This window comes from Elaeis guineensis, chromosome 5 (genome assembly GCF_000442705.2).
Source record: "Elaeis guineensis isolate ETL-2024a chromosome 5, EG11, whole genome shotgun sequence".
Lineage (NCBI taxonomy): Eukaryota > Viridiplantae > Streptophyta > Magnoliopsida > Arecales > Arecaceae > Elaeis > Elaeis guineensis.
The window spans coordinates 128,631,498-128,653,394 of NC_025997.2; the positions used below are offsets into that span (position 1 = coordinate 128,631,498).

The 21,897-nt window shown below is 38.7% G+C and overlaps 2 protein-coding genes across 4 annotated transcripts; both read left to right on the forward strand.

The window, feature by feature from the left end:
• Positions 1–977: 977 nt before the first annotated feature.
• LOC105045759 (SAC3 family protein A) lies at positions 978–17,665 on the forward strand. 3 transcript variants are annotated; one of them, XM_019850768.3, is made up of 14 exons: positions 1,193–1,331; positions 1,416–1,528; positions 3,658–4,539; positions 5,701–6,138; positions 6,686–6,784; positions 7,222–7,325; positions 9,377–9,536; positions 9,809–10,306; positions 10,444–10,584; positions 10,871–10,930; positions 12,531–12,661; positions 15,882–16,015; positions 16,098–16,330; positions 17,168–17,465. In XM_019850768.3, exons 2-14 carry the CDS (start codon positions 1,466–1,468, stop codon positions 17,264–17,266), a joined length of 3,042 nt encoding a protein of 1,013 aa, XP_019706327.1. In that variant the 5' UTR covers positions 1,193–1,331; positions 1,416–1,465; the 3' UTR covers positions 17,267–17,465. The 3 variants fall into 3 exon arrangements, with proteins under 3 accessions (XP_010922446.1, XP_019706327.1, XP_010922447.2); XM_010924144.4 differs by having other exon boundaries at positions 978–1,528; positions 17,168–17,665; XM_010924145.3 differs by lacking the exons at positions 1,193–1,331; positions 1,416–1,528 and having other exon boundaries at positions 3,931–4,066; positions 4,168–4,539.
• A 2,968-nt stretch (positions 17,666–20,633) lies between these two features.
• Positions 20,634–21,597, forward strand: LOC105045758 (uncharacterized). Its single transcript, XM_010924143.4, has one exon. The coding sequence runs from the start codon at positions 20,871–20,873 to the stop codon at positions 21,405–21,407; it is 537 nt and encodes a 178-aa protein (XP_010922445.1). The 5' UTR covers positions 20,634–20,870; the 3' UTR covers positions 21,408–21,597.
• Positions 21,598–21,897: the final 300 nt, after the last annotated feature.

Sequence of the window (21,897 nt, forward strand, 5' to 3'; positions counted from 1 at the left end):
GAGAATCTATTCAAACACAATCCAGATTCTAGTCTTTGAGCTGTATCAATAAAAAAAAGATGTATAAAAATCCATTTTTTTTTTCCCCTCTACACAGGATTTGAATTGTATAGAGTTGGTTGATACATGCTCAAGCTTAAATGGATAACCCAATCCATGAACCCCATGGAATTTTCAACTTAATCCTTAGTAACTTGTTTGTTTTCCCAGCCCTTTTAAGCATTCTTTTAGGTCACTTTCTCATGCTTGTATATCTAAGAAAAAGAATTGAATCTGCTTATAAAATTGATTTCCATGGAAATGTAGTGTGACCTTATTTCCCAGGTGATGTGCTCTCAAGAATCAATACTGGAGGATTGAGTGGGAGATATTTTAATTTCTCCAGGAAATGTGTGAAGGAAAAGTTAACAATATATGCCATATTTAGTGCTCCTCCTACGTTATAAAAAGAGAAGGAGAAGCCATTATCTAGGTTTTCTAGTATTTTCTTTTTTTTTTTTTTAATTTCTTTTGTTGTGGTAGTACTTATTCAACTCTATCAAAATAACAGAAAATATAATAATTGTTTAAAATACATTATTTAGTGTAATGTCACAGATAAATGATTTATGCTGCTATATAAAACCTGGTTCTAAATTATTCCCCTTCCTCCCTTCGAAGACGGTGTTGAGAGCTTAAAGCCACCAGCTAGTGATGCGGCGCTCTTACGCTCTATCAGAACCGTTGATCATCTATTCCCAACTCCCCATCTAGGCTCAACCCAGAAGTACACAGCACACCTAATCAGAACGCGCAGCGTGAACGAACGGATGAGATCTATTGATCTTTGGCACACGCATGTACGGAGAGCTCGGAGGAGGTGGGTCGTGTCACGCAAGAAACAGGGGCATTATCGGAACACTATATATAATATTAATCGCTGGTGATCATCGAATCCTTCCGTTCTTATACTTCTCTCTCCCCCGCCCCAACCCCTTCTTTTCTCGCCGGCAAGAAGTCTTGAAAAGGGTCGGACGAGAGGCGACCAAATATGTTTAGTTATATATATATTAGAGTCCTCGATTTTTTTTTAAGAAAAAAAAAAAAACCCTCTCCTCTTTCTTGCTCTCTGCTCTCCTCTCTTCGCGTTTCTTTTCCTTGCGGAAAAGGAATCTAAAATCTCCTCTCCTTCGATTTTTTTTTTTTTCTTTTTTCTTTCTTGTTTGATTCCGTCCTGTTCTCCTTTTTTGTTCTCTCTTTGGAGTTGTCCTTTTTCGCGAAGAATTCGCTTCCGATCTAGCGAAAAGAGGCGCTTTGAAGCCAAGATCGGTAAAAGGGGGTCCTTTTTGAGGGTAATGGTTGTTGGTATCTAGGGTTTCGTTTCACTTTGCGGTTGTTTTTGGTCTTGTTACATCGTTCAATCGAAGTGCTTGCAGTGGATGATCGATCGGTTCTTGGTGTGAAATTGGACGCTGGTGGAGGAACGATGAATCAAGTCGGCGATGGCGGCGGCGAGTCCGGTGCCGCGTCGGATTCCAACTCCGGCCTGGTATTCTTTACAAGAATTTTTCTTCTTTTTTTTTCCCCGTTAATTGGTTTCTTAGAGATTGTTTTTTACCCGTTTATTGATGTTCGTGGGAAAAGTTTTGTTTGTTCCAGTTTGATTTTGCTATAATTTTGTCGGTTTAAATAATTGCTGTGTTCTAATTGTAGGGGAAGTAGTGCTCTATCTTGACTTTTAGCATGCGTGTTCACTTCCAAAAAAATTTCATGTCCCCAATGCTTGCACAGAATACTGCTAGATTCTGCTAAAATATCATTGGTGATCATGAACATAATTCACTGACATGTGTAAACGTGCGGATATGTGTAGTGATTGCTGGTGTCCTTTTTCCTAGGGTCCTCATCTCCACTGATATCTTAGTTTGTATTGGTATCAGGAGCCCCCCATTATATATGTAGAAAAATCTTAGCCCCCTATTGTCTTGTCTGATATAAGCCGATAAATCCTGAGGTATTGGGCAATATGATATAAACATATCAGCTGATATTCGTCAATCACCTTTTTACTTCCTTAAGTAGATTTTCAAGTAACTAAATTTCAAAAATTGATGCCTATGTCGAATTGCTAACCACCGATTTATCATATTGGTTGAGTTTTTGATATCTCATCCAAAAATATTGACGGAAATCTTGCAAATTTTTCTCCTTTCCAAATTTTCCTTCTTTCCATGTTGTCCGAGAGTCTGAGTTAAATGGAGACCTTGGTCTCAGTCATCCTCCAAGATGGTGAACTTGGTCTTAGTTGCCCACCAAGATGGCCGATATCTTGGATTTAAAAGCCTTTCTACCTTGGTCTTAATGCAGAAACTTCTTCCCTTTTCTCAATGTTGTTGATGTATTGGATAAGGAAAAGTGTCGTTCCCAAGGGAAAATGGAGTTGGTGGAAAGTGGAGATATAGTACGACTACCATAACCATAAGTAACTATCCGGCCTTTTCTTGACTGTTTGGGGTTGGCCGCATATAGTATACCTATATGTACACATTTTGCATAGGAAATTGTTTGAGTGAAAGGATGGTTTTTCTTTTTGTTTGCTTTTGCTGTGAATTCAGGGCGTGGTGGTGGTTTGGACTTTCCATGAGTGGGATTGAGTTAAGGCAATTCTCAGAAGCTTCCACTTGTTAATGTGATAGGTTGCACTTTTATGTGAGTGTGTAAGGGTTAGAAGATTTGTATGCGGCCTTGCTTTGTAGGTGGATTTAGAGACATATAGGTATCAGAGACGGTGAAGATATTTTAACATTAGGTTTAGTTTTAATATAGGGCTAGGAAAGGAATATAAGGCAACTGGAATTTTGGCATGAGGAGTATATTTTAATGGTTGCCTTCTATATCCACTTTTATCTATTGTTCTAACATTTGGATTTGTACTTGCTCTAGTCCATCATGAGCTTGATATTGACTTCGTAACTTGGATGCATGCTATGGTAGGTTAGGAGCTTGTCTGTTTGTTCGGATTTGCACTTGTACTTTGAAATTGCTGGCTGATCCTATTTAGCCAAATACATAATGACAAACTCGTTTGTTCCTTTCATTATGGTATTTCTGGATAAGTTCTTGGATGACAAGCCTAAAATTGATGATAGTGACGATATTGATGATGACCTTGATACTATCTGGATATGTAACTTGAAGTCTGCACTTATCTGAGTTGGTTTTTAGCTAAGACTTGATCTAACCTAAATCTAGACTATATTCACATGGGTCATTGAGGTCATTTCTTTACAAATTAGGATGGAATCTCTTGTTTAATATAACAATCATTACCATCATTATTCAAAAGTTCTAATATTTTTTGGTCTTTTATTATGGGACTTGAATTAGCCTAGGTGCCTATATCCAAAACTGGACCAATCAAGCACATGGTTTGATGTATTAATCTAATTAATTTGTGAGGATAAATTTTCTTTTGAATTGCTCATAATTTATTTCATTCGTTGCACTTAGATGTTTAGCTTCTGCCCTAGCATTTCTTGGTCATGTTTGTGTTGTGCACTTTTTACATCCATAATGTATGTAGCCATCTTTTCATGTACCATGAATATCTTATGTTAAAATGTTGCCTTGCATGACACTGACAGCTGGACTTACATAAGTATCAATTTTTTTTACCAGAATCATTGTGTGGATTTGGGCCAAGGGCATGCATCTTTATATCCATCTACTTCGGGGCAGCAGTCTTGGCCTTCATCAACAGGACCAACTGTTTCATGGAACTTTTATAGGTCGAGTAGTGGTTTAACTGAAAGTGGAACCTCTTCAAGTTCTGGCTACCACTATGGTCAAGGGGAAATGGCTGTTTCAGGAAATGCTCAAGGTGGAGTAAATTCTGCATCTCATGCATCTACTTCAAGTAGTGTGGTTGCGACTACTGCAACACAACACTATGCTGGTTACGCGCATTACCCAAGTGCTACGACTCCTTATGGCTATAGCAATACACAATATCAAAGTTACTATTATGGATATCAGCAGCCAGACAATGATTCTTCCTCTCAGCAAGTGGGTGCAAATCCAAATTCAGGTGCTGCTTATCAGCCTCTTAGCTCATTTCAGAATTCTGCAGGGTCTTATGTCCATCCTACAAGTTATTTAGGCACTTACTACAATACTGGTGATCATCAGACGACGGCAGGATATGAAAACAGCAATTATAATTATCAGAACAACTGGTGGAATAATGGAAATTGCGGAAGTTACCCCCTTCATCTATATCCCAGCTACACCACCTCAGATACAAATTCCACCCAAAGTTCTAGTGCAGTATCTACAAATTCTCTTCCTTATCAGCAGCAATATAATCAGTGGCCTTATTACTACAGCCAGTCTGCACCTACTGCTAGTTGTGCTCCTGGAACAGAAAATACATCTGTTACTATTGGCTGTTCGGTAGAGGGTGGTAGTGGTGGTTATCCTTATCCAAACAATCAACCACCACCACCTGGCACAACATCATGGAGAAAAGATACTGGCTGTTCTGGGTTGCCTTCTTTGCAGGTGTGAATTTTTATTTCCATAGGAAGTTGTGCCATTGTAATTAATGTAGAAGTGGCAACTGTTATAATGTATACGAACATCATGTACTGCAAGATAACAGCTAGTAACAACTGCTTAACATTTGACTGTGGTATTTCTCATCCATCAGTCATAAGATAGCCATCAGCCATAACCTAGGCCTTAACAAATATGGACTTAATGTGACTCTTACATTGATCTGCTAGTGACTTGTGTTACACTTCTAGCACCACAACCATGCTTAACATTCATTGCTTCAAATGTTTCAAACAACTTCAGTTTACCATTTGCATACATGTTTCCTTGTTAAAGCCCATCATGACCTTTCTTTGTACCCTATCATAAAACAATTCAGTAGAGATCATACATTGATCTATCTTCCTTTCCCTATAGCTTTCAATACATTCCCTAAATTTATATGGTTGTAGAACCATACACAAACTTTTATGCTGCTGTGAATCTATTATCATGAATCATGATGGGAATCAGAATCACTGGTGCTTAGTACTCTTGGTTTGTGTGTGCTAAAAATTGGTGTGTAAGGCTGCCTTGCCAACTTCATAAAAGATCGCATAATTGCTTTTTCAAAAATGATGCTTCTTTTCTCTAACATACTTATTGTACTTTTTGTATTTAGTAAGTGCGTTGTTAGAGCCATTAAAGGATTTTAGCTTTCTAACTTAAGAGTGGATACACAGTGTTTATGTTTTAGTAAATCAATTTACTTATTTTAGCTTCACTGTAGTTTCTGTTGTCATAGATATATGCAGTGTCATATTACTTTTTTTCCTGGATATTTTCCAATTTTAAGAAATGTAGCTCGGACCAGTTGAAGGGGGAAAAAAACTAGCAGGCGAGGGTTTCTTGTTTGCTATAATTTCTATCTTGAGCTATCGACCGGATTAGACTTATGGCCTGATCAATTGTCATGTTAGGCTCTGCCTAAATTGAGTTGTGCCTGACAATTGATTACCAATAAATGAGATATGTGTTGTCGTTTGCATCAAGTACGATGCTGCAGCTGCAGCTGCAGCAGCTAAAGTGCATATTGTTGAGATATCTGGTTATGTCAAGGCCCTTCAATGCCTTCTTTTTTTCCAAAACCTCTGAAGCATAAGCTTATTATGTTATCTGTTATTGCAGGAGAAGAAGGATGTTACAGCACATCATTCAAGTGGTAGTGGTGGAGTAGGAGCTCCAACATTCCAAAATCACCATATCAACCAAATGCCCTCGTATTTCCAAAATTCTACAGATTTAACTCCTCTTCCCCATGAGAATCGTGAAGATCAACAAAAACTTCTGTATTCTCAATCTCCAAGATTGTCGCTTTCTTCAACCAGTCAGGTCCCTGAAAATTCCCTATCACTCTCCCAAGCAATCCCTGTACCGGAGACACGTCGGTTAAACAAATTGCAGATTCCAACAAATCCTAGAATTGCTTCAAATTTGGGCATGCCGAAAACTGATAAGGAAAGCTCAACAACTAATGGAGCATTGAAACCAGCCTATGTGAGTGTGTCAGTACCAAAGCCTAACACTAAATCATCCTTGCAAGATGATGCTGAAGCTATTATCAAGGTGACTCTATTTCTTTGTAATATCTTCTTATTAGAGAGAGGTATATTTTTAGTTAATGGTTCTCATGTTTTATGAAATGCAGCCAACCGCCTTCTTGTTGGTTGTGAGATGTGTTTATTTTGTTAGAATCTCTTCTTTTGGTGTGAGGACCTAGTCGCCAACCTTTGTTGTAAATTCAGAAGTTGATATGCATACTGTGTACTATTTTTTTATATTCTTGCAGATTATGTTGTTCAAGTTCTTTCCTTCTTTGACTGAACAAGTGTTAGGTGTTCCTATTGTTGTCAGTCATACATATGATGGAGCAGAATCTTATTCAAAGCTGATTATTTCATGCAAGCTCTGAAAGCTTTCTTTTTATATTATTTCTATTTAAATATCATTTCTATCTACAACATCAAAAATTGTACCTGTTGGTTCTATTTAATGTTTCTCCAAATGATTTTTTGTTCAATATTTTGGGAAAAAAAGCATGATATTGTGTTGTAAATTATCTTTCATTAATTGTTGTTGTTGTTTTCATTACTTTTTTGGTTGGCCTCATTAGGGAACCTTCCCTCCATCACTTCGTGCTTATGTGGAGAGGACTTTTGGTCGTTGCAAGGATGATGCACAAAGGTCTGCTAATCAGAAAATAATGAAGGAGGTGAAGTTTTAGCTTTGATATACTTGATGTGTTCTGATTCACTGATTGCAGTAGTGGTGACGTTGCTTGCCTTGTAAGTGAAAAATCAGATTGTGGACTATCCAATCCAATGGAAAAAGAATACTGTTTTGAATCCATTCAAATTAACGAGGGAAGAGAGGGTGGGATGATTGAGAATCGGATGCATTTCCAGTTTTGCCCATAAAAATGCAATATTGTGGAATAAAGTTTATCAACCAGTAATCTCCACAAAGGGCAAAGTGTTATATCCATATCCATGAACTGTTGCTTTTGATACAGTAATTGATATATGTTAGGGCCCTCACACCTGTCTATTCAATTTAATGTTTTGGTTTGTACTTCATTCAATTTTTAAATGATCTCTAGGATATGCTGGTCTTTATATTCTAAAATTTGGTTTCTTTTGATCTTTCCAGATAATTACCAAAGCATCTGCTGATGGCACGCTATTTACAAGAAATTGGGATATTGAACCACTTTTCCCCTTGCCAAATGCCTCATTAGATATGGTTGAGCAGAAGTATGTTACTAATTACTTTTCCCCTTGCCAAACAGCTCATTAGATATGGTTGTGCAGAAGTATGTTACTAATCATACTGTTTTTTATCATAGCTCCATGATCATTTTAGGCTTTATCTTGCACTCTTCATGCCTCAAATTTTTACAGCTGATCAGATTTGGGAAAGCTGTAGATGATGATGGCAATCTTTGGGGAATTAGTATCAGTTTTATATAAAATATCATTTAAGGTTCATCCTTTTTTGTCCTCCAAGGGACAAGAATTCTAGTTATGGAAATGCTTGAGGTATAATTCATAGATCAGGTGATTCAAACAATTAAAAACGGACCATATCTTTGGAATTCAATGTGGAGGGTGTAATGCTTGTCCTCATCCTTGTGGCTATATAGCTTGCATACCTGTCATATGTGTTTATCTGTGAGTTAATATGTTTATGTTCATCGTTTTTCGAATATTTATGTTATTTTGTTTTTATTTTCACCTAACATTTTATTTTTGCTTTATTAGTATTGTTGTGTTTATTTTGTTTTGTTCATGCTGTTTTTCCCCTAAATTTTCATGGCGATCTTAATTTCTTTTGTTTCTCATTTTTTTATATTTGATTTTATTTTGCCTTCTGAAATCATTAGTCTTTATATTCAATCTGCTGATGTTATTTTGCTTATTATCTTTCCTATCTGCACTGCATGTGCTATTTTTCTAGGGTTAATTAAATAAATATCTAATGGCTAGAAGACAACAACATATAAGCGGTTGTTGCAAGCAAAATTCTTGCCAAATTCACCAGTAATGCAGCTTACTTTTCTATTCATGTCTTAGATCACAGCTGAGTTGTGCTCAGTATTTTTACCATTTCACCCTTGTTTGTTAGCGATGGAGGCCATGTCAAATTTTTTGCTAGCATCCAAAGGGTCTTTTAGGTGTTGTAAATGTCAATATTGGTTTAAGAGCAGAATTAGAACCACCAATCAACTTTATATAGACTCCAATATTTTGTCTGTTAATTTGCAAAAGACAGCTTTGGGGTCCAAATACAGCAGCTTAAAGGTCATCTCTCTCTCTCTCCCCCTCCCCCCCCCCCCCCTTCTCCTTTGCTTGTTTGCTTGTCTGAATGTTTGTCTGTTTATCTATCTCCCTGGGAAGTAACTACGCCTATGATATTACTAATGTTGAAAATAACTAATCCAAATAATTCATTATAGCTTTAAGTGGATTATGGATGAAGAGGAACCACTGAAACATAAATGAATCTATTTGCATGCCAGATTGACTTATGAATTTTGCATGAGTCATACTATTTAGGCTTGCTTTGTTTTGGTCATTTTTTTCTATTCTAAAGGGCTAACTGGAGTAAGGTTACTATGTGCCTAAACTAGCGATTAGGTAATTAGACAAATGGTACTTGTATTCTTTTCTTCTTCTTTTTTTTTGTTATTTTATCACCCATGATGCAGCATTAGGGGTGCAATCGAGCCAAGTCGAGCCGAGTAGCTAAAGGCTCGAGCTCGACTTGACTCAAAATACTCGGGCTTGAAACTTGGCTTGAGATCGATTGAGCTTTAATATCCCAAGCTCGAGCTCGATGAAAAATAGGCAAAACTCGAGATTAGCTTGACTCCACTTGAATATCAATCAAGCTATATTCGAGCTCGAGTATGAGCTCAAAATTGAGCCTTAATCTAGTAATAATATATATATATATATATATATATATATATATTACAAATAAAAATAATATTATTGAAATATATATACAAGCTACTTGAGCTCGATAATAACTAAGTCGAGTTGAGCTCGAGTAGCTCGCAAGCGGCTTGACTCGTTTGCACCCCTACGCAACATAACAACTGTCTTTCATCATGACATCAAAAAATAGAGAACACCCCTCACATTATGCATGAATAGCTGAATAAACCTTGCTTTTAGTGAAAAGAAAACCTAGTGTCTGATTTGCACATGATAATGGTGGGTATGAAGCAGCAATCTGGTTTGTCTTTTTTCCCCCTCCCTCTCGACACTCCAAGATACTTAAAAGTTGGGCTGTTTTGCAGCAATCTGCAGAGCTCGGTTCCCGTCTCTTCCTCGCGTAGGCGCACAAAAAGTCGATGGGAGCCTGTTGCTGAAGAAAATTTGGTGGATAAACAGCCATCACTCACAAGTGATTCAGTAAAAGTTGCTAGCTGGGATCATGTTGAAGGAACCGGAAGAGCGGTAACTCTTCTTGCCCTCTTTTGAACTTAAATGCTATATATAGTACTGTTGGAGATATCTCTGGTTTGTTGTCTCATGCATTCCTTTTTAGGAAATCATTTGAAGCCTCTGGAGTTTCTGAATGTTTTTATAATTTTCATTTCATAAATTGCTTGTTCAAGATATATGGTTACTTTTCTTACTTTCAGCGTAGCTTGTTGGTCTGAATGGTAGTAAATTTTGTTGAATGGAACATGTTAACTTTGGCTTGTATTTATGGAAACTTATTGCAGGCTGATAGCAAAAAATATGAAAGTAAAGAAGGTGGTTGCAATGGAGTCAGATTATTTTCATCTCCGCAGCAAACACCATTAAGTAAATTTGGTCAGAGGCCAGTGAAGAAGCCCCGGCTTGGTGACTTCCCAAATGCAACTGAAAATGGTGATGGTTCTAGTGATAGTGATAAGGAGCAGGACTTGACCAAATATTATGCCAGTGCAATTGCACTAGCAAATTCTCCTGAGGAAAAGAGAAGGCGTGAGCATCGTTCCAAGCGCTTTGAGAAAATACAAGGAAACCAAGCAGAAACTAAATGCTATGGACCAAACATTGCTGGAGCTGGAAGTATCTACACAAGAAAAGCAAGTGCTATGATGCTTGCTAAAAATTATGAAGATGGTTATAGCAGAGCTGTGGAAGATATTGATTGGGATGCTCTCACTGTCAAGGGAACCTGCCAGGAAATTGAGAAACGCTATCTGCGTCTTACATCTGCACCTGATCCTGCCACTGTAATAATCATGGACTATTCTGCATAATCTATTAGTTCTTGTGTTTCTTTGAGCTAGCCTTTTTTTTTTTTGTGGAAGATGCCTTTTTAGGCTTCATATGTATTTCTTGTATGACACAAAGTGGCACTGTTGTGCAGGTAAGAACAGAAGAAGTTTTGGAGAAAGCTCTGCAAATGGTTCAGACTTCTCAGAAGAACTATTTTTACAAGTGCGATCAACTTAAATCAATTCGTCAAGATTTAACAGTGCAACGAATACGAAATGTGCTAACTGTGAAGGTCCTCTTTCATTTTCTTATGCTAGTTTACTTTTCTGACATATTATTGCATATGTAACATATTAATTTATAATCAATCTGCTGATGATATATTTGTTTTAAGTATTGGAATAAGCATGCTTTCATTGCTCAGCTTTCAGTATGTATAGGCAATTTTGAAATCCTGGGCACCATATGACTGGAAATGTTTGTATATGAAGTAATGCATCATCACATATATTGTCATTCTAATCTGAGTATAATCTCGTTAATAATATGCTGAATGTCTTGTTTCTTGCTTCTTCCAGGTGTATGAGACTCATGCACGACTAGCGCTTGAAGCAGGAGACTTGCCGGAGTTTAATCAGGTAGATTCACCTTACAATTTCGGGCTTTTGCATTTCTCTTTTAATTTAGAGAGTCTGTCACACATTGGTTTTTCATCTGTCAAGCGTATTTTGGCATGACAAGTTTTTTATCATAATGCATAAATTCATTGTCAAGGAAGAGTCTAAGATCTAACCGAGATGCTGTAAAATACCCGTGCTTTATTTACAATTGCTTCCAGTTGCATTTAAGACATTGTTGGCCCAAAGCAGAGTGGTCTCCAGACTCCAGGTAAATTGTTGGTCAGCCACAGTTTGACTGGCAACTCCAGTCTCCCTTCGTAAAACACTACTTATACCATTCATCCCCCTTTGTTTCGAAATCATCTCACTCTCACAGCCTTAAACCCTTTATTGGCCACCATCTCAGCACAAATTAAGGAGGATCACCACGCTGATTATGACTCATGGCCCTTGCTGCTGAGATCCGGGTGAGACCAGCCTCCAAGCCCTCAGCAAAAGAGAGGCATATCCAGCCACCAAGAAGTATATTTTCAAAAGCGGAGGATGCCAAACATGAGGGAGGGAAGAAGGGGTGATATCCTCCCTAACAGCCACCAAACCCTTGATGCTTGGCCTATTCATGGTGTTGGCAACAATATAGATGAGGTTCAGGGGATGAGTGGAAAAAGCTAGGAAGAGTCAAGTATGGTAGGCCAGTAATCTAGGGATTGGGATTTCTTTTGAAGTTTTCCATTTTCATTTCTTCCTCATTTCCCTAGAACAGGTTAAAAGCTATTGACCTGAGTGATTCACATGGTTCAATCACCCAATTCAGAGGCTCAGTCAGGCTATGGCAGTTTCAGTTTTTGGTGAGAACTTCCCCACAATAGCTGGTGGGTGACAGGTGAAGCAGGTTGACTGGGTTTTTAACAATGGTATCAATGTTAGTATAGTTACTGATAAAAAGAGATGGGGAAGGGCAATTACAAGCAGAAAGTTTCCAATCTAGTTTCTACTTTTTGATTTGTCATTACTTTATTGTATGAGCCATATTTGCTCTTTTCTGCACCCTCTTTTTGACATGTCTTTTGTATTTATTTTTTGTCAGCTAGATAGGTAACCAATAGTTTTACTGGGATATTCAAGAAGTAAAAGTTTTTTTGATTTTATACGGGGTCAGAACTTCACCAAGTTCTATATGCATTAGTATTAGCCTGTATGGGGTTCATTCTAAGCACGGGCTTATATGCCAAATGAAACACAAATCACTTATCCTCCTCTCTGGTATGATAGATTAACCTTAGAGTTGGTTATCTTTGTTTTAAATATCCTTTTAAATGTGTTGCCTATCAGGGTAAACAATGTAGATGTTATTCTTGAAGTTCACAACCACTGTAGCTTAGTTGACTGACATAACTCAATGATTACACCTTTTTTTTAGTTTCTTTCTTTTGAATTCGTTTTATTTAAAGAACATGTTGAACAGCTGGGGGTCATCCACGAGTTAAAAAATAATAATTGAAAATAAGATGCAACATAAGCTTACACTTGCAACAAATAATAAATTGAAAACCAAAGTTATTTTGGTTAATTGATTTGTAATTTATATTTAAGAATTCCCTCTGTGCCCCATTTGCAGTGCCAATCACAGTTGAAAAGACTATATGCTGAAGGGATTGAGGGATGCCACATGGAGTTTTCTGCATACAATTTGCTTTGTGCTATCTTACACTCCAGTAGTACAAGAGACTTACTGTCATCAATGACCAGGTATTTGGCATATCTCAGATATTTTGCATATGGGTCAAGTGTTTTCTTGTGTGGCACCTTTGCAAAATTTCATGTCATAGCTCATGGAGTAGGATTTTTTTTTTGATAAATTATGAATCATGATTCTCCAAAATATTCGAGTTGATGGGTCTCTTTTTGGAACTTCATAGTGTGTGCTATAAATCTCATGTATTGTGAAATAAATTTACTATTTGTGATCTCTTCCATTTTTTTAGATTTTACTGAATTTGCTTTTACCGCAATATTTTATTGAGAGGCATATCACAATGATTATCTTTAGTTGCTTGCGAGGCAATTCTTAAGATACCAGCATTGGGCAACACCCCGAACTGACACGTATTTTTCCACTTCTAGTGTTTCCACATGTCAATGAAGAGTATGGAACTGGGCTTTTGTACAGGGAATGTATCGATAATTTTTTATTACCATTTATGTCCAAAGGGCCTTGGCACAATGGTAGAGTTGCTCCATTGTGATTTGGGTGTCAATGGGTTTGAAATACTGAACCAGCTTCTCTGCATGAGGGAAGATTGCTTAAATCTGACCCTCCCCCTAGTGCACCGGAATGCCTTTTTTTGCTTATACCCAAGCAACCCTAGGAGATGTTTTCCACTTTTAGACTCTTCAACCTAGCGCCTGCATATACTACTTCCGATTTCTAGACAGAATCTTCCTAGTACTCCAATATTTATCAAGCTTGTTTTATGCTCATTTTTATTCTGCATATGCAAATTAGGTTTGCCAAATTGTATATACTTTTCCAATTTCTAGACAGATTCATCTGAGTACTTTCATTTTTTATAAAACTTATTTTATGATCATTTGTTCCTGAACTAATGGATGTGGGGCAATGGGGTAATTTACTTTGTTGTTCCATTGCATTTGGTTTGGTGGGCTATTGCTCTTCTAACTTTATAAAAACATTCTTCTCCTTATTCAGGTCTTATCATTAATAGCGGACAAGTTTTGTCTAGGTTTCAACATGTTTGGTTCAGATTGGTTCAGGGTCATCCTAAACCATTTTTGAAGTTTTGAAAGCCCAAATCTATCTGATTCAATAGTCTGATGAATTAGTGAATTGGTCCCTAAATCCGACCCAAGAAAGTGGCGAAAACCTGATCTAAAAGCCTGACCTGGTCCAACTTTGTCTGAGCCTCTGAGGGTTAAAGTTTGGTTAGTTCTTGTGGGTGTGAGGGAGAGATCCTCCCCTTCCAATGGCCGCATCCATCCCCCACCCCCAACAAAAAAAAAAAAAAAAATTAAAAAAAGAGCACCTATGCATGGGAGCAATGACAGCTGGCAATGGTGAGGTTTTATCAAAACTCTAGTGAGAAACTTGGATTTTGGCTCCCATCCAGGAAACTCTATAGGGAGGGGGAAAGGGAGATGGAAAGGAAAAGGGTGGGTTGGGAAAATTGACATTGGTGAATGATCTGTGCTATTGGGTTTAGATGGATAGGCAAAAGAGAGCATCACAGAAGATCCAGAGCCCGAGCCAGTGTATGCCAGAGTAGGTTGGCAAAGAATGCTGAAACCAAAGCCAGAGATTGAGGATGTTGGGATAGCAGATGTGTTTAGGGCTTTTTACTACATTAAGCTATTTTTAGCTCAATGTTTGGAGAATCTCATTGCTATTACTCAAACAAGCATGAAATACTACCGACTCCAAGATGGATCTATGTCAAGTTCAGCTTGGCCAGCTGAAACCCAAACTACTAACCCACTCAATCCTACTAAAAGGTTAGGTTAGCCTACCCAAGTTGCACCCCTAGCAACAGTCTGGGATGGTGATGAGGAGTCGCGGGTGGCAAGTGATAGGATGGAGCTGCAGCAAAAGAGGTTGGGGATGGAATAAGGAGGTTCAGGATGGGGTGATTTGGTGGACATGGGAGATGAGGGGTTGCTAGAGAAAGAAAAGGAAGTGACAGGGGGGAGAGGATGAGAGCATTAAATCTTATCCAGCCCCTTTCAGCTCATGTCACTACCAATCATTGCTCCATACCAGAGTATTGGGGGCTTGGAGTTGTGATAGAGAAGAGTTAGGGTTGAGTGGCCTCAGAGTCAGAGGATCTCTCCCATTTCCCAACTTATAATCTCTCTAAAGCCCCTCTAGATTTCATCATCAAATCAAGCCAAAAGGCGGATGTATAAAAAACACATGCACACACACACATATATGTAGGTAGTCAGCTAAGATGGGCTATATAACAAAGAATCCAGATCGCTGTTCTTGATCTAGACATTGTCGAACATATATAACTCAATCAATTTAAATCTAGGACCTTACTCAGCACTTTGGGTCTTGGTTGTTTGCTGCTGCTGCTCACTAACTGCAGGGGAGGAGGTGAAGGCCTGCAAACATTTGGGGTTCGCTCAATTCATAATTTATAATGTGAAAAGCCCCTCGAGATTCGATTATTAGATGAAGATCACATTGTGGACCTATAACATGCACACACAGTGTGAGGTAAAATATGTTGTAGGCTATACACTAGACCAATTTTGATTCTAATCTAGATGTTATGAAAAACATGTGCTAACCAGAATTCAATTCATTTCAAATGCTACTAAGATAAATATCAGAACATGCTATTAAAATTGCCCACTTGTATCCATGTGATGTATAGGTCAGAGGTCCTTAAAACAGTGAGATTTTGTTTTTGGGCAATATGGAGTTTATTAATCACGACAAATGGTGGTGATAATTTTCATTTTAAAAGGGCATTTATTGATTTTTAGTATGTATCTGGGCTCAACAATGTGGTTCGAATGTATGGTGGAAAAGATGATTTTACACCAGCATGGTCTATAACACATTTAAAAAAAAAAAAAAAAGAATACTGTTTTGGAAACCCTTCCCCTTGTGTTAATCAGGTCAACTTAGGACCAGATACATAGACTAGCCTTGTCCTATCCGAATCTTTTTAGTTTATTATCTGATCGATATCTTATGTTAATTCTTGTTGTGCAAGATTATCGACTTTCTTTAAACATATAATGACTTCCTTTACCTTAAAGATGTGACAAGGCAACCTTTGGTTACCCAGCTCTTTGTTGTCTGCTTGGTGTTTAAAGCAGCCCAAATAGAACCTGATCAAGCTTTGCTAAAAGAAATCGATAATATTAAAGTATAACTCTTTTCCATATTTTACATTTAATATCTTGTTCTCTTTTGACTTGTCAATGTCTTTACTTTCAGATTGTCAAATGAAGCAAAACATGATGAAGCTGTCAAGCATGCTCTTGCAGTCCGCTCTGCGGTTTCATCTGGAAATTATGTTCAATTTTTCAGATTGTATAAGGCGGCTCCCAACTTAAATACTTGCCTTATGGGTACATGATATAGTAGCAATGCAGCCTTGTATTATTATCAATTTTGATGTTGTGTTCACCTTTTTAATTCCTTGTGATGCAGATCTCTTTGGGGAGAAGATGCGATTTGAGGCTGTGAAATGCATGTCTAAATCGTATCGCCCAACAGTCCCTGTTGCATATGTTGCCAGGGTTTTGGGCTTCTCAATAGCTGTATCATCAGAAAATAGTGAAGATAAGGGCAAAGATGGACTGGTAGAATGTGAAGAATGGTTAAGAGCACATGGGGCAATTCTTACCATTGACAACAATGGAGAACTGCAACTGGATTCGAAGGTATGATGAACTCCTAATTTTTGAGTGGGAATCAAAACTTCAGGAAGGTCAAGAAGGCTTATCCAGGAGGTTGGCAGGGGCATTTCACTGTTTACTAGTTTCATGATTAATTGCAGTATCATCATTTGCTTTACACACACACACACAAGAAAAATGCTCCAGGTTAGTGATAGGAGCATGTAGCTGGTTTAGTTTGTAATTTCTTTTACCCCTAGAAAGAAGAATCAGAAAAACATCATCTTTAAGAGATGACACAATAGCTGGTACTTCAAAGAAGAAAGGGTAGAATATACTTATAACATGCGGGGTCCTCATCAACCAAGAACCCTGCACAAACCAACGTTCTGTTTGCCGCTATACAATGGGGCAGCAATTTGCATAAACCTATTCAATTACACAAGCAGCACATTTGCTGATTGACGCTAGTTCCCAGGATATGATAATCCTTTTCCCATAATTTAATAGTCCTGGACAGTAATTCACAAGATATAAGCAGTAAATGCTGTCGATTATTTACAGTTTGTTGCTATTTCTGCAGCTCATTGATTGTTACTTAGCATCTTATTTGCAAAGAACGGGATACCACAGTTGTTTAATTAGCAGTCTTGAAAATGACCAATACAGGACTATTTCGATAGACTGCAGTTTCTACAAACTCAATAATTTTTGGTTGTTACTGCTTTTAAATGGTATCCTCTTGTATTTTTCGGGTTTCTTGTATATGTGATGGTTCTAGGAATGGGCCCTGCACCGGTAACCATGTAATTCTTGACTTTGAGTAAATTTTTGATAGGAAACTATCGCTTGTTTTCTGATGAAAATATCATTGCATGACAGGCTTCCTCCTCCAGCCTTTACATACCGGAACCAGAGGATGCTGTTGCACATGGTGATGCAAGCCTTGCAGTTGATGATTTTCTGACTCGAGCATTGTGAAGGAGCTTTATTGTTGCACTCTTTGTACGATACAGGAGAAATCCAGGACTGGCTTTGCTCAACTGCAGAAAGTAATGTTTGTCTCCCACAACGAACCCTTGTTATAAAATGGACAAGCAAAAGTTTGTAGGAACGCCTCAAGCATAATGCAAGCCTGCTTTTTCAAATGGCAACATTGGCTTGAGGTAGTTTAGTTTGGATCCTCTGGCAAGGTTCCCAATTTTTTCACCCAAGAGCAAGCCTGTGTTTTTAGCCAATTTCCCATATTGGGCTTGTGTCTTTGTGCACCTAATAAAACCTCTGCCAGGTATTGACGTGCAGGGTGGCCTAAGCACAATACTTATGTATCTTGTTAGTTTGATATACATAAAAATGCCTGACAAGGTTATTAAAGTCAAATCTTTATTAAATCTGTAGAATTTAGAAATTTTTTTCTGGCATTTTAAATATTGAAAAGTTGGTCTTTATTTTGATTTCTGAACTGAAAGTACGGTAGTCTGCAGTTCTGGTGCACCTTTTAGATATATAGTGTTTTGAGTTAGATCTGGCTTGTAAAAGTTGCTAGCATGATACAGTGTCCTATCTTATGTATGCTAAATCTTTAGTCTTTTCAAATCGAGGATTATCATGAATGCATGTCAGTTGAATGTTAGTTCAAGGAAGTACTTATGTTGGTCCTTTTTCAATGTTAAAACTTGTCTTCCACTCAAAAACCATGTTAAATTGAAGTGTCTGCCATAAATATATTTAGAGTAGTGAAAATGTCATAAACATGACAGAGTTTCTCTTCATTGCCTCATTCGGTCACAAGAAGGCCATGTATTTGTAACTTGGCTGACTGATATATGGGAACTGTAGGTAATTGGTCCCTGGCTGAAGAATCTAGGTGGTGTGTTACAATCTATACGCACCTGTCTGTCTTGCATGCGCCCGTCATCATTATTAAACTGGGTGGACTGTAGGTCCCACTTGGAAGAGAGAATTAGTGGGTCAGCTGACTTGCAAATGTAGATGCATTGGTCGGAACAATATATACAGGGTCTGTGTGCTTCTTGTTCAATCTTATGTGTGCTTCTTGTTCAATCTTAGTATATCATTGTCTCATTATCCTTATTTATATTGTTATTTTTTAAAATTTATTTAGCTTACAATTGTGCCTCAGTTTTCATCGTAACTTTATGTTCTAAAATTTAAATCTTTTGCTATCAAGCTCATTTCGTTTACCTCATGCTTTGAACTTATTCATCAAAACCTGTCAACATTTTCTGATGGTTCCAATTGGTTTTGCATGCATTTAGTTTAAAATAATGAGTTTCAGATGAAATTAGCAGACGGATCTATCACAAGTTTCTTGTAACTCCTGTTTCGGACCCCTTTGTGGGTTGCCGCAATTGAGATACACCATGTAATCCAAGGCCAAGAAAAGCCGGATGCTTTTCTTTTTGTGGAATCAGCTTGCGCGATTGTTCTATCAGATTTTGATAGCCATCATTTCTGTGAGATAGACCTGCATACCATCATCATTAAAGACCAAAAGATAGACAATTCTTGTCAGCAATGTTTACTGTCGTTGCTTATGGTTCTTTTAGCTATAATTGATGATGTATTTGATATCCGTGTGATCAATGTTATTACTTCAGATCCATCATATAGAAATAGTATAGAGTTTCAAAACAAATAGAACAAGGTGGACTTGGGAAAAAGGGTCCCTAAGATTGCTTTTGATGGTGAGAGTTTTATAAAATTGAGGACGTAATGTCAGGGTTACGGAGAGTACAATATTGAAATAGATGTGCAATAAACCATATGTACAGAGTTAGGAAAAAAAAAAAAAAGAAGAAAAACTAAGAAGAAGTCCATATGAATTTAAGATATGGTATTTAGAAAAGACGTACTCTCAGAAAGTCCATGTGAACTTAAGTGTTCACATTGTTTGGGGTTAAAGCGATTGACAAATGACTGCGGTAAGGAAAATGCTACGAGTTAAAGTTGCAGACAGAAAGGAAGGTTTAAAATTAGGTGGGTTACTATTTGCAATAATGGCCATTGGAAATGATTGTGTTGATCAAGAATGTAGCTCTTTATAAGAGTGGATTTCAGTAAGGATTTCATGAGCTGGCATTTCCCTGTGATATTTTAAACTTGCAGCACAAGGTAAAGATGACAGGTTCTCCCCCATATGACTGTTACAGACCGCGTTTGGCCCAGAACATCGAACCACATTATGACCGCTGTTCTCCTCTCGAATGTTTTCCATTACTCGCAAATGATGTAATGGTTGTTCGTCATATGGGCTGCACTGCAGCGAAAAGGAGCAACATGTCGGATTGAAATGGATTGATGTTGAAGCTGGAGGTGATGATAATCCCTGTGGTTTCCACCCTGTCGTGAATTCTTTTCGATTTGTTCCAGTCTATGTCAACCGCTGGCTGGACGGCCAAGAAGATCCACGGGTTTCAAATATTGGAGGATGAGTCAGAGCCAGGACACAAAAGTTGGTCGCGGATCTTGGATGAGTTTGCTCGATCGCTTTGGGTTTTGTTCAAAAAAGGATGCGCCGCCTAACTTGGAAAATTGGGATTAGTCGAAGTTTCTAAACTCAGTATGTTGTGGCATCATCTACCTTTGACGTGGTCGGTTTCAGATTTGCAACTTTGTTGCCCGGTGGCTATCTATTTCCTTGGAGAAAAAAAATGGTATCTTAGAGTTGCATGTGTACATGTGCTAGATCATCGCCCTTGTCAGTCCATCCATCTTAACGCCTCGTCAAGGACAGATGATGCCATTGGAATCTTTTCGATATGCGTAACTCGAGGCGAATGTCTTGCGTGTGATTTTCCTGTGTGAATGACTAAACCTGAGTTTCGTGGTCCAGGACTCTCTCTTAAAATTTCATGAGGGAAACCATTGATGAGACTGTAACCAAAAAAAAAAAAAAAGGAGATAATGGAAGCAACGTGCTGTAGATGGGAAATTATGAACTCGAGATTAAGAGATCAAATTAGGATTGGCCTCACTCGGCTCCACAAGCTCCCTTTTCTTATGTAGAGTGGACCCATTTCCCATGCCTCAGAAGGTTAGAGTTTGGGTTGTTTTCAGTTCATAATTTTGTCCCTTCCCCCTTATTCATTCACTGTGAATGAGCGAAAAAGATGCTCCCTATCTGAGCTTCATTGATATCTGGCACGCCCATGAGCACGCGCACGCACAGCACATGCCGCCACCAGAAGGCACCAACTTCTGTCTCGTGTGTTAGATCCTCGAGAGCCAGCGGGGGCTCCACGTGTCCTCACACGTGTCTGTGGTATGATCCCGGTCCCCCCACCATGAATTCCACGTACTGTAGCCATCCTCCCTTCCCTTTCTAATGGGTAATGACGTCCACAAGCACCATGGTTTTGGTGGAGCGAGCCCATAACTATGCTGCGACATCATCCGTTCGCACGCTTTAGGGAAAGGAGATGATTCCACGTCTCTCTTTTCCTATCGAGTATTGACCTCCCCTTTTTTAACGCGCATTTCTTCCGAGTTAAAGCTTTCCTCTTTCTATAATTGGATCCACAAACATATAGCCCAGTAGGAAGAGAGCGCGAGAAGCTGCAGGATGAGCTCCCTTGGGTGCAGAACCTCGGTGCGATGCGTGGACGCACGTGTGCCGGTCAGGGCCACGTACGTCAACCTCTATAGGTGGCCGGAATCCGATGCCGAGTTCGTCAAGTCAGTGACCGGCGGCGGCGGCGGCCGTGGTGGAGGTGTTATTAGGAGGAGTTGGGCTCGGAGTCCGGCGGTGGTGGATAGCTACTCATGCAGGCAGATGTACCTGCGGAGTTACACATTCTCCAAGGAGAAGAAGAAGGAGAGCGTGCCGGAGAAGACGAGACGATGCCTGGTGAAGCTCAAGGAGAGGGCACTCCTCTCTGCGCTCGTCTACCATCGGAGGAAGAGTTCTGATTTGATCGAAAATGATCGATCTCGTGATCAGAAGAAGAGTACTCAGAGGAAGAGATCAAAGAAAAAGGGGTGCGTGGTGGCGGTGAGGAAGCTGAGAGAAGTCTCTTTTTCCGCGTTTTACTCCGTCTTCTGGCGTCTCCTCTCCTGCACCACCAATGCCGGGGTGACGGCTCGCCACCCCCAAGAATAGTGAGGGTGGTATTCCTATTATTAATTTCATTTGCTCTTTTTTTTTCCTCCTGGTTTGTTTAATTTGCTGGACTTGTATCCTGTTCTCCTCCCATTCTCTCCTGTTTTTTTTTTTTTTTTTTTTTTTTTTAACCCCTTCTCTAATTTGGATTTCTTCCTTTATAAATACAAGTTGGAATATGATGCTTTAATTTGTCTGGCATGTTCCAAAGTCCTAGCGCATTGTTCCGTAAATAAGGGAGTTGTTCCATCTCCAAACAGGCAACCTGTTTCCAGGGTCTGTAGTTTTGCCCCCTCCTCTCCCCAACCTCAATAAACTATGCAGTCCGGGTGGTGAAGATGAAAGGGTGCTGGTGGACCCAATCTGCTGTTAGAAGCTGTCTTGTCTCCTTTTTTTTTTTTTTTTTTTGTAAAGTAATTGGTGTTCGGACTCTAGAGAAAGCCAAAGAGAAAAGAGGTATGTGGCAGTGGAGAATGGAACCGACGCAAAA

Coding starts and splice junctions, on each gene's coding strand:
- LOC105045759 (XM_010924144.4), top strand. CDS start 1,466: ATGAATCAAGTCGGCGATGGCGGCGGCGAGTCCGGTGCCGCGTCGGAT. Junction 9,537..9,808: donor TTGAAGGAACCGGAAGAGCG/GTAACTCTTCTT, acceptor AACTTATTGCAG/GCTGATAGCAAAAAATATGA. Junction 12,662..15,881: donor TTACTGTCATCAATGACCAG/GTATTTGGCATA, acceptor CTTTACTTTCAG/ATTGTCAAATGAAGCAAAAC.
- LOC105045758 (XM_010924143.4), top strand. CDS start 20,871: ATGAGCTCCCTTGGGTGCAGAACCTCGGTGCGATGCGTGGACGCACGT.